Source organism: Lemur catta, chromosome 3 (genome assembly GCF_020740605.2).
Source record: "Lemur catta isolate mLemCat1 chromosome 3, mLemCat1.pri, whole genome shotgun sequence".
NCBI classification, from domain to species: domain Eukaryota; kingdom Metazoa; phylum Chordata; class Mammalia; order Primates; family Lemuridae; genus Lemur; species Lemur catta.
In genome coordinates, this window is record NC_059130.1 from 88,177,543 (window position 1) to 88,190,227 (window position 12,685).

Sequence of the window (12,685 nt, forward strand, 5' to 3'; positions counted from 1 at the left end):
TGATTCAAAGGTACAGAATCAGGATCCTCCCAAACTTTTTTCCTCATTACATGAAGCCTTCTGTTGACTCTCATGTGCCCTACTTTAGAGCCCAAGGCTGACAAACAGGACGGCTTTGTTCTGTCTATAGCCCATCCTCTGACTTGCCTTGTGATTCAGGGCAAGCTTCTTAATTTGATGTTGTCTCAGCATTCACATATGTTAAGCAGAGCTAGTAATTACTTATGGAGAAAATGCTTTGAAATCTTCAGATGAAAGGACCCGCAGCTAAGAGCGCAAGTATTTTCTTTCCTATGGTGTTCTTTTTTGGTTTCTTATATCTTCCAGGACCCTTCATAAAGGATAGAGAGGAAAGTAAGGAAACAGGGCAAGTATAAAACTGCATTTGCTTTCTCACTAGAAGCCAATGGCACTTTGGGGACATAAATGTAATACTCTCCCTTACTCTATGATACTCAATAAATATGACTAATGGATAAATAAATTTTATTTAAAAAACCATTAAGTGAGCTTTGGAAAACCACTAAAATCCTTTAAAAAACAATTTCTATTTTTGTATTCTAGCTATGTAAGCCCTATATGTTCTCCAGTAGGAAGAAAAAAGAGTTAATACTTACCTAGTGTCTGCTGTGTGCCAGGCATTGGGCTTTCACATGTAACTTCATTTAATCATCATAATAGTGTGATCAGGTAGGTGTTATTATTACCTTCAGTTTACAGGAGAGGAAACTATGGCTTAGTATTTTCACTGACTTCTCCAAAATCACAAAACTAAGAAGCTGCAAAGCCCAGAGTGGACCAACCTGGGCCTTCCCAGTCCTAAATTCAGGCTTTTACCAGGACATCTTGCTGCACTGAAAAGTTAGCAACGATGATAACTTTGAGCTGTCCTATCACACCCTGGGTGTGTGTGGCATTTAAAAATCTCTTGCTGCTTGTTCTTTTCATGGCTCAGTCCCTGGCACAGGGATGGTTATTTGTGTAGCACAATTGTTATTATTGTGTAGCCTCACATATTCTTTCTGCCCTGGGCAAACACGAACAATGATGGGCTATATTTATGAAACCAGCAGCTTGAAAGCATGAGCTCTAGATTACCATTACAATTGTAGCATAATTTTTTTAATCGTTTAACACCATTTATATGGAAGGCCCTTCTCAAAGTTTCATACAAATAAACTGGTTCTTTGTATATTCAGAGAATTCCTCATAGTTTTTTTCAGTTTCAATTAATCATCCTGCATTTCTCAATTTTCTAAACGCTGACATTGCAGATGTGCAGTGTTCATGAAGAGTTGATAGGATAGTCACTTTCAAAAGCTAAAAAATAAAAAAAAATAAAACTAGTTGTGATTTCCTCTAAGGGTGGCTTGGGGAGGAGGAGTGAAGTTAGAGTAGGCTAGAAAGATGGCTGATGACAAAGGTGTTCATGATGCAAGGTCTCCTCTTTAGGCTAATCCTGTGTTCAGGTTTATCATAAATCCAGAGCCTCATCTTCAGCTTTCCGTGTTCATGAGCACCATTTTATCAAGTCTTCTTGGGGTGATTAATGTCTGCAGGACACGAGTAACATGCCCTAGGAAAAAGCATTTGAGTCAGAAGACATGAGCATAATTCTCAATCTTGTCATTATGAATTTAGACAGATTCCTCTTCTGCAAAATAAGATTAAAATAATCCCTATAGGGTTGTTTTTAGGATTAAATGAAATAATATACGTGAAAGCAGCAATTTTTGGTTATTAATATTCAGATTTAAGTCATCAAACACAGCTTTGTTTACCTAGGGAACTTTTCTGATGACAGGGATATGTGTGTCAGCTATTCAAGCCCTGCGCCTGCCGCCCCCACTGTAACTAATGTGTCTGCAAAACCAACTAAACTATTGGAGGTTTCCTGAGGGGTAGAGAGTTAAACAGTGATCTTGAAGAATAGTATTTTATAGGTATAACTTATTGAACATCTAGTCCAGGCCAGGCTTTTTGATAGGTCTGCACGGGCTCTAATCATTATACCATCCCTACGAAGTACATATTATTATCTTTAATGTACACATGAGGAATATGAGGCTTAGAGACACAGAGATATTAAGTTGCCCTAGAAAAAACAGGTAAGTCCTTTTTGTCTGCTCCATGCAGCTCATTCTTGTTACAATGAATTAGATCATAACATATCTTCCATTAGCTACATTTTACTCTCCTAAAATAGATTTGAGATGTGACCCAGTGCTTTGATGAGATCTGGGACACACATTTGCAAATTTTCATTGGTGTGTCATTAAAAAAAAAAAATTCAGTCTCAGAAGTTCTAGGCCTTTTGGGGGGAGTTTGGCCTATCACTTCCATTCCTGAACTCCTGCTCCCACCCCCCCCACATTCAAGTAATTAAGAAGCCATTACAAGTTATTGGTGGTCTGAAAGAGGGTGTAGAGCAATTCCCATATAATGATCTTAAGCAAGTCTTTCCTTTCCTAAGCATGTCTGATTCTTTTTATTTTTTGTTAACCAAGACCCAAGCCTGCTTTCAGGCTCTTACTTGCACAAATTATTTATAAAATATTTGTTCCTTGATTTTCTAATCTGTAAAATGCGGATAAAGTGAAGATCCAAATAATAACTACACATGAGATTATGTGTTCATTTCGACTGAACAAACTTTTGTAATGTACCTATTAAACATCAGGAGTTGTGCTAGATGCTGTAAACAGAAACATTTTATAAACTATGAAAAGAAGTACTATACAAATACAAGGTGTTATTTATTTTTTTAAGAGGCAGGGTTTCACTATGTTGCCCAGGCTAAACTCAAACTTTGGGCTTAAGCAATCCTCCTACCTCAGCCTCCCTAGTAGCTAGGTCTACAGGGACCGGCCACTGCACCCAGGTGAGGTGTCATTTTTGATCTAACATAAATCATATAAAAATTATAATAACAATAATTCCTTATATTTCCTCAGTATTTTCCATATTGATTTGCTAATTTTCATACATGAAAACTGAGGTGCAGATAGGTTAAATGGTTTGCCTGAGGTCACTCACTGACTCCAATATTCTCTTTATTACCCCACACTGCTTTTCCAGGAATCTCTATACAATAGAAATTCCACCCTGTTCATCTAACAATAATATCTTGGCTCTCATATGGTTTGGAGGAGTCCCCTTGAATAGCAAGTGAAATTGTACTCCCAAAAGCAATTTGCTCCATGATTTTCAGATTTCTTAATCTGTATATCTACAACTTTAGGCACTTTCATATGTGTTATCTCATTCATCTTCACAACAACCGTAAGGTCATACAACTAGTAAATGGTAGAGCCAGGATTGTAACCTGGATGTTCCTGATGTCTGAGCCCTACTTATTTCACTATACTATACTGCTTTGGGTATTAGTTGTATAATCACTTAACCTCTGTGACCCTGAGTTACCTCATTTGTAAAGTGAGTATGATGATTACTTCCTTTTAGAGCTGTCGTAAAGCTCAAATGTGGTAATGTAAAATATAAAATGCCAGTAGAAACATGAATTGTTGTCATAACTGATAAATGTACCAAAGTGGAGTAATTTAAAACAGCATTTTGGCGGGGTGCAGTGGCTCATGCCTGTAATCCCAGAATCCCAGAGGCCAAGGTGGGAGGATTGCTTGAACCCAGGAATTTGAGACCAGCTTGGACAACATAGCAAGATCCCATCTCTGTGCTAGGCTAAACTGTGAGAGAGATGTAGTAGTGAGTCAGCTCCTTGTCCTCAAGAGTTTTACAGTCTAGTGAGGTGCAGACAAGCCCCCTACTCTTAAAAACAAGGCAGAGCATAATAAAGTCATATAATAAATATAATAAAGTATAATAAAGCTCATATCAGAACAACTTGGAAGTGGGGTGTGAAGTTCCCAGAAGGCATCTTGAAGTAGACACCACATAAGCCAAAGCTTTGAAGATGAGAATTTCAAGTAACTGGTTATTCCAACTGAAGGTTGGCAGCATCAGAAAGTGTAGGATGTGTTATGTTTAATACAGGCAGGCACTAAGGCCATTATTGAGCACAAACTACAATGCTATGGTCTTGGGATATAGAAATATATCAAAATCGGTCATTGCCATTGAGGAGCTCTTAATATAGAGGGGTAGATGGGTGTAAATCGTTATTAGGGTGATGATGACTTCATAAAGTAGAGAACAAAGGTTAGAAAGGAGCGTATGCAACTCTGACTCGGGGAGGAGAGAAGATACTTTGCAAAGGAGGTGACACTTGAGTTGTATCTTGAGAAAGGAGGAGGAGTTTGCCAGGTGGACTGCAAGAGGAGTTGAGAGTGCTGCAGGCACCTGAACGGTCCCAGCATTCTCTTATTGAATTCTCTAAGTGTGACAGGCAGCAGGCAAGGAAAGTATTCCTTCTCCCTTCCAAGTAGATTTTGGTTCTGGGAGGGAATGACTTAAAAGTCTTCTTTTTCAATAAAATGGCAGATGGTTAAATGAAAGGCTTTGGAGTCCAATTTGGATTCTAAGCCAGGTATCTAATCAGAGGTATGACCTTGGGTAAGACACTTATTTGTGCCTCAGTTTCCTCATTTGTATAACTTATTTGTGTTTCAGTCCCCTCATTCATATAATCCAGAAATAAAGAGCCTAGTACAGAGCCTGGCACATAGAAAGTGCTGTTGTTATTTTTTGTCATTATCTCATTCAGTCCTTCAAGCAACCTGGACTGTGGGTATAATTTCCCCCATTTTTCAGAAGCAGAATCTCAGAAAAGGTAGGTGACCTGCCTATAAAGTTCACGGGACAATCTGGAGACGCCTCCGCAGCCCGTCCACTTTAAATTTATATCCGCGCCGGGCTTTCCCAGGCGGCCCCGGGGGCAGGCTCTGGTCCTGCGGCTGAAACTCCGGCGCCAGGGTTTGCGCGCCGCCGCGGCCTGCTCGGGCGGGGCCAGGCGGGGCGGGGCGGGCGTGAGGAGGGAAGTTGTCGAAGTTAGGGGAGACGCCCGCCCGCCAGCCCGGGCCTTGCCTACGGCCGCTCCCTCCGCCTCCTCCCCGCCCCGAGCCCCCGTCTGCCCGTCCTTCCTTCCCCTCCCGTGCATGATGGAAACACCATGGCTGCGGCGGCCCAGCTCTCCCTGACACAGGTAACGCCGCCCGCCACTCCGCCGGGCTCAGCCGGCCGGCGCCCCCGGCTCCCTCCCCCACCGCCCCGAGCTTCGCTTACCGGGGCAGCTTCTCTTGGCTCGTGGGCCAGGCGGCCGGTGTGTGTGAGGAGAGCGTGTGTGAGAGAGGGAGGGCGCCATCCCAAGCCGGAGCTCCGCCGCGGCAGCCGCGACTCCGCCCCGGTTCGGTCGGCGCCCCCGGCCCCGCCCCGCGCGGCCCCCACCGCCCAGCCCCGGCCGGCCCCTCCGAGTAGCCCCAGAGTGGACTGTGACCCCAGCGTCGCTCAGCCCGTGTCGGGCCCGGCTCGCCCCAGTCCGCTTTCACCCGCCCAGGAAGTTTCCTGCTTCCAGGCCAGGCGCACCCCAGGTGAGCTCCTGTTGAGCTCGCGCGGATCAGCCTCGCCCCCTGGCCCGCTCGAAGCTCGCCCTCGGGGCCGGGCGGCGCGCTTGCCCCCGGTTAGAGTGGCCTCCTCGGGCCGGGCGCGCAGGCCCTCTCTAAGCCGGTCTTTCCTGTCTGAACTGCTCTTTGCCCACTGGAGTCGGCGAAAGCCCTCTTTGCCCGGCAGTTTAGTCAGTCTCGCTTCCAAATAAGTCTCATCTTACCCAAGTCCCTCCTGTTAGCCCCTTCTGAATTCAGTCTCTTCTCCTGTTCAGGTTTATCTTCTCGTCAGACCCCCGATTCAATCTTTGCCTGCTCACGGCTACTTCCACTTCCCTCCACCCCCTGGGGGCTCTCCCTCAATTGCTGTCCAGATGGTTCCCTTTAACAGGTGTGGCGGTTCCGCCAGTCCTGGTGCTGGGAGTGACCCGCGAGCATGTGTCCAGGGGGAATCTACACCTAAAGTTACTCTCAAGGTCTTCCCTCTTGCCCTTTTGCTTCCCCCAGAGTCCTTGTTCTTCACCTAAAACCTCTAAACACTCACTCTGGGAACTTGGTTCCTCCCTCTATAATCTAACCACGTTGTCCACTATGACGAGGTGACAGACACCTGCCAGTTCCTTCCTGCTCCTCTGACCAAAATTCGCCCCCACCTCCCCTTCTCAGTCCGATCTCTCCAGAGGCTGGCGGCCATGCACTTTCCAGTCGGGACCCACCCCAGCGGGCCTGCCTGCCTTGTGGTGTTTCCCTGCCATCTTGTAGTCTCCTTGGCCTAGATTTGTCGGTGTTTCTAAGACTTTAACACTGGTATTGGGTATACATTTGGGCAATAGTTTTCTGTTAGGATCAAGTGGCTTTGGGATGTTTTGCCTGGCACTCTAGGATGAAGAGATGGAGTAAAAATGTCTTCTTAGGAACCAAGATTCACATAAAAATATTTGCCTCAGGTAAAAGTCTGCAGGAATTACAAATCTCCTAAGTGGAGTCTTTTTCCCAGCTTCCCAGTTTATTTGGTGTTGGTTGTCCTGTTCAGGGAAGAATCCTTTAACAGGGAATGTGGTGGTTTACATGAATCTCTTTGGGATGGTCCTCCTGAAGCTCAAATTTGAGGAATGGCTACATTGACTTTTAGATATTTACTCTCCATGAGTCTTGTTCGTGACTTGCATTAAATAAGATCCCTGTTGGCAGGCTGTTTTCTGGCTCTGTTGACCAATTCTGGCAGTTTTCCCCTCTTGAAGATTTTGTTCTCTTGAAGACTTCTGTAGAATTGCATCTCAGTTGTGTGCGTACTTTATTCTCTTCCTGGGTAATACTATGTTTTTAGTTTCTATTTACTATCATTCATTTCTAGAGAATTGCTTCAGGCTCTGTCAGTTTTATAATCACTTAAAAATTTACATATGTTCTTGTGGTTATGTATTTAGGTATTAACATGTACACAGAGTAAATAGTGAATCAGTAGTAGGTATTATCCCTCAGTGTCTCACATATAAGAGAACATATATTGGTGGTTAATTTTTATTGATGATTCAAATAAGTGAATTTAGAATATTTTGATTTTAAGACACAAAGAGGCATAAGATACATTGTAAAGGCACAGGAAAAAAGAACCTTCCCAGTTGTTAGTATACCCTAACGTGCCTCCTTGTTATTTCAAAACTTTGCAGATTTATGTTTTTTTAATTTAATTTAATTTTAATTTTTTAACTGCTTGAGCCCAATAAACAGATAACAATGCATCTTAGTTTCACATTCATTATTGATCTGTTTATATCACCCTCTGTGTTTCTCCCCTCCACCCTCCCAACACACACCCTTACACGTAGGGGTAGGCGTAAAGAGTGAGAGATCCTTCAGGGCAGGGACATCTTTTAACTCATCTCTATCACTCAGTGCCTGTCTGGAAGAAAATGATTAATAACTGTTGGATAAATGACTGAAAATTCTAAAGGGCTCTATGACAGTTATGAAGATTAAACAGATGCTGAAGTTAGTTTCTGCCCCTGGTCATGAGATGATGATGATTTTGAAGTAAGTTCATTCATTCATTCAACAAATATATATATATATGTATATATATTTTTTGGAGACAGAGTCTTGCTCTGTCACCCTGGCTAGAGTGCAGCAGTGTCATCATAGCTCACTGCAGCCTCAAACTCCTTGGTTCAAGTGATCCTCCTGCCTCAGCCTCCCGAGTAGCTAGGACTACAGGCATGCACCACCACACCCAGCTAATTTTTCTATTTTTTGTAGAGATGGGTCTCACTTTTGTTTAGGCTGGTCTAGAACTCCCGAGTTCAAGCAATCATCCTGCCTTGGCCTCCTAGAGTGCTAGGATTACCGGCGTGAGCCACTGGGCCTGGCCTATTCAACAAATATTTTTAAAGTACCTGTTATGTACTAGGCACTGTGCTGGGATTATCTTGTTTATAATTTTTGCCTTTTTGCAGTACTGACAGTTTGGGGAAAAGTGTGAAAAATGTTTTAGTTTATGCCTTCCTTCCTCTTTCTCTGCCTGCCAGCACGCCAGCCACCAAAATAAGATACATAAATTATTATGTTCTAGCTTCTTTAGATGATAGAATACTAGACTAACATAGCATTAATTCCAGTCCCAGCTGTGTGAACAGCTAACTCTGTGGGTTTGGGTTAAATCTCTTGGCCTGTTTTCTTAACTTTAAAATTCATTCTACAAATATTTGTTGAGTATTCACTATGTGCTAGGAATTATTCTGTGTAGTGAGGATTATGAATGAACAAAATAGATAATTATTGGAGCTTGGAAACAAAACATGGAACTTTTATTCTGGTAGGGAAATTTGAATTAGCTGGTCTAAGGACCTTTCCAACTCTAACATTCTGTTTTATAGATCATATTCTATGATTAGTAGATCTAGTGGTGACTTTCTCAGGATACTTTAGTGCTGTACAGCCTTAGTGTTTTCTGATTTCAGTTTTTTTGGCTAGATGTTCTGTTTTCTTCTTGTGAATAAGAAGTAAAACATGAGTGAGAAAGATCTTGATTTTTGCTTATAGATTACAAAAAAAGATACTTAATACTTTCTCTTTTTTAAACTTTTCCAATTGTCCATTTCTTTTTCTTATGCCTGTATCCCTAATAATAACCACAATACTATTTGCTTCCCTGAGTGTTACTTATGTGCCAAGAATTTTACTTCTGTTAATCTAACAATCCATTTTACAAATGAGGGAAGTAATTTACATAACCCAGTATGTGGTAGAGCTAAGATTTAAACCAAGGTCTGTAGGACTTGAAAAGCTGACAGTTATGCTATAGTTCTCTGTGTACTAGATGCTTGGCATGTCCAATGCTCCTTTCTGTTATTGATTCCTTTTTTCATTATGCCTGGTTTTAATTAGGTAGTAAACTTCTTGAGGATAAGTCATCTCTTTTGCCTCTGTATCTCCAGTGCTTTTGATGGTATCTTGATGATACAACTGTGTGTGCACAATTAGTGCTCTTGATGATAAAGGTTTATTTTACTGAGATGTGATATGAGTATTTTAAATATTCTTCCAGCAGTTCGGCTTTATACTGAAGTTTTCTTGTTTTAGTTTAGTGAGGATTCTTTTTTTAATAATAGAGAAGCCCTTAAAAAGGAACTTAATAAAAAAATCCTAGTAGATGGTCTAAAACAATAGGTGGTATAAAAGTACTTTTCCTTTTATTGCTTTTATTTATTTATTTATTTATATTTATATTTTATATTTTAGAGTCAGGGTCTCTAGAGTCCAGAGTCTGTCACCCAAGCTGGAGTGTAGTGGCATGATCACAGCTCACTGTAATCTTGAATTCCTGGGTTCAATTGATCATCCTGCCTCAGCCTCCCTAGTAGCTAGGACTACAGACATGTGCCACTATGCCTGGTTAATTTTTAAATTTTTTTGTAGAGATGAGGTCTTGCTATGTTGGCCAGGCTGGTCTTGAACTCCTGGCCTCAAGTGATCCTTCTGCTTTGGCTTCTCAAAGGGCTGGGATTACAGACATGAGTCACTGTGCCTGGGCAATGCTTTTTTTTTTTTTAATTGCAAGAGTGCTATAACTGTATTACAGAAAATTTAGAAATCAGAGAAAAAACTCCTATAATTTCATAGTTTATAGTGTTTATTTTCAGTTTCATTTTTAAAGAAAATACACAATGTGTGCTAATAAGTGTATCACCTTAGTGGTCTGTTTTAACAATTATGACATTAAATATAGGGCAGAGTTTGAAAATTACAACATGTTCTCAGAAGCAGAAAAGGAATATTTTACTCACCGTGGCAGATATGTGAGTTCCTACTATGGGAAAGGCACATTAATGATATTTTTCTTTTTTGCCTGTAATTATAGTGCAGTGTACTCAGGAAATCTGTGCTTCCTTCAGAGATATCTAACCAAACCATTCTCAAAGATGGCTTGGAATGTTCAGCACTTGGGAGAGTTTGTCATAGTTAAAATTAATTAGAAACAGTTGGGTTTGTCCAATAGAGAGTCTCCCAGGAATAATCTTAAAAGTGTATTTCTTTGTTTTCACTCTATTTTCAGACAGAAAGCTAGTAACATAGTATTAATAACATGTAGCAGAAAAAGATTGAGCATCTTTAGTAACTAGTCGTAGTTCTGAATCTCTGTTAATTCTAATGGTCTGATTTTAAGAGCTCAATCTAAAATGTTTTACTTGTTCTTCAAGGAATTAAAAACACTTTATAAACATCTTTGTTTTGTGAGTTTTGGGCTTAATAAAATTGAAAGTCTAGAAACCAAAATGGTCTGAGAGAAAGAGAGATAGATATATGATTACTTGGAGAATTGGTAGAAATAACAAATGGAAAGTTAATCTAGACAGAGTTTATTAGACCCATATGATGGATTTTCATTTTAAAGCAGTTGAACCCTCATCAACAAATAATGACTTTTTAAAAAATTATTAGGAGCTTGTATTAATAATAATCTGAGGAATGTTATAATCTGAATGTTGTATTATAGTAAAGTGGAATATTTTTATTTAGACAAATGATCTAACCCAGTTGAGCATGCATAGAAAAAAGAGTGGAAGGCTAGGTGTGGTGGCTGATGCCTATAATCCTAGTACTCTGGGAGGCCAAGGCGGGAGGATTGCTTGAGGTCAGGGGTTAGAGACCAGCCTGAGCAAGAGCGAGACCCTGTCTCTATCAAAAATAGAAAAAAATTAGCTGGGCGACACCTGTAGTTCCATTTACTTGGGGGATGGGGTGGTAGTGGCTGAGGCAGGAGGATCACTTGAGCCCAGGAGTTTGAGGTTCAGTGAGGTGTGATGACGCCACTGTACTCCTCGCTGGGCGACAGAGCAAGACTCTGTTTCAAAAAAAAAAAAAAAAAAAGACTGGAAGAAAAAACTCTAAGATTTTATAATAGCATGATTATAGTTTTTATTACCTTATTTTCAACAGTGAGTATGTATTCCTTCTGTAATCAACTGATTTAGCATTTCTGTATGGCAACATTTTTGAAAATTTACTCATTTAAATTAAAATCAGTAGCTGTGTAAAATATCTACACTTAGATTTCATTTTAAATGTTCTCATCTTTGGGTTTAGAGAAATTGCTCAGAGAAATGATAATAATTATTATAATTGGTTTGGAGAATTCAGTTAGAGGACTAATTTATAATTTTGTATGCTGCTTTATAATTTACGAAGCATTTTATGTTCTTTCATTTGATCATCACAATCAGCAGTGAACTAGGCTGTTATTATCATCGTTTCAAATTGGAGGATACTGAGACTCAGAATTAGGGACTTAAGTTTTATAGGTTGTAAATAAGAGAGTCAGCAGAAATCCATGTTTAGAAAAAAATCAAAGAATGCTAGTGAAAAGTCTCCTTCCTGCTTTAGGGCCTCAGTCCCTTTTCCAGAAGCAGCCATTCTTGCCAGTTTCTTGTGTGTATTTCCAGTAATAGTCTGTGTATATATATAAAAAAGTGTGCATATATATATATATGTGTATATATATATATATATATATAGTGTGTGTGTGTATACATATACACACGATGTATGTGTGATATATATATATTGTTTTGAGTAGGCTGCTTAACTGACCTAGGAGATTGTCCTAGATCAGTACATTTAGATCTTTGTTGTTATTTTCAAAACTTCATGGTGTTCCTGTATATGAATGTACCATTATTTATTTAACAAGCCAACTAATGATTTATATTGTTTTTGACCTTTTGTTATTACCAAGAATACTGCAGTGAATATTCTTTTACATGTCTTTGTGCACTCGTGTGAGTATATGGATTAGTTTCTAGTTAGTGTAATTGTTGGGCCAATGGATATTTTTAATTTGTGTAGATACTGCTAATTTGCATTCAGAAACGTACCAGCAACAGTGTTTAGGAGTGCCATTTCTTCCACAGCTTCAGCAACATAGTATATTATCAAACTTTTTGATCATTGTCAATCCAATATATAAAAATGATATTTTGGGCCGGGGCGTAGTAACTCATGCCTGTAACCTAGCACTCTGGGAGGCCGAGGCCGGTGGATTGCTCAAGGTTAGGAGTTCGAGACCAGCCTGAGCAAGAGCGAGACCCCATCTCTACTAAAAAATAGAAAGAAATTAACCAGACAACTAAAAATATGTAGAAAAAATTAGCTGGGCATGGTGGTGCATGCCTGTAGTCCCAGCTACTCAGGAGGCTGAGGCAGGAGGATGGCTTGAGCCCAGGAGTTTGAGGTTGCTGTGAGCTAGGCTGATACCACAGCACTCTAGCCCAGGCATGAGACTCTGTCTCAAAAATATATATATATATATATATAAAAATGATATTTTATTGTTTTGTCATTTCTTTAATTATGGGTAAGGTTGAACTTATTTTCTTTTTTCTAGAAACCATTTGTATTTCTTTTTTTGTAAACTGCCTGTTTATTTGCCCATTATCCTGTTGGGCTCTTGGTCTTCTGTCCTACAGATTTATAAGAGCTCTTTGTGTGTTAGGAAATTTACACTTCTTTGCAAAATTCTATGCAAAAATTTTTTTCTCTTTAAAATTTTGGTTTTGGCATTTTTTTCAATTTATTTCTTTTTTTGATATTTCAGAATACTATGGGGGTACAACATTTTACATGTATTACATATGTTACATATATTGCATTTGCATCGCGCAAGCCAGAGCTAC

At 40.1% G+C, this 12,685-nt stretch overlaps 1 protein-coding gene and 1 long non-coding RNA gene across 4 annotated transcripts in view; one reads left to right on the forward strand and one right to left on the reverse strand.

The window, feature by feature from the left end:
- Window positions 1-1,106: 1,106 nt before the first annotated feature.
- LOC123635663 lies at window positions 1,107-5,326 on the reverse strand. Its single transcript, XR_006734182.1, has 2 exons — window positions 5,200-5,326; window positions 1,107-1,576 (listed from the first exon to the last, which is right to left on the reverse strand). It is a non-coding gene; the product is annotated as an uncharacterized LOC123635663 (long non-coding RNA).
- EPS15 (epidermal growth factor receptor pathway substrate 15) overlaps window positions 4,968-12,685 on the forward strand; it is a 149,301-nt gene continuing 141,583 nt past the window's right edge. For 2 of the 3 annotated variants that reach the window (XM_045548048.1, XM_045548050.1), the window contains exon 1: window positions 4,968-5,119. In XM_045548048.1, the coding sequence (XP_045404004.1) occupies window positions 5,087-5,119 (33 nt within the window). In that variant the 5' untranslated portion in view covers window positions 4,968-5,086. The remainder of the gene's footprint in view (window positions 5,120-12,685) is intronic. The other variant, XM_045548049.1, reaches the window with a different exon arrangement.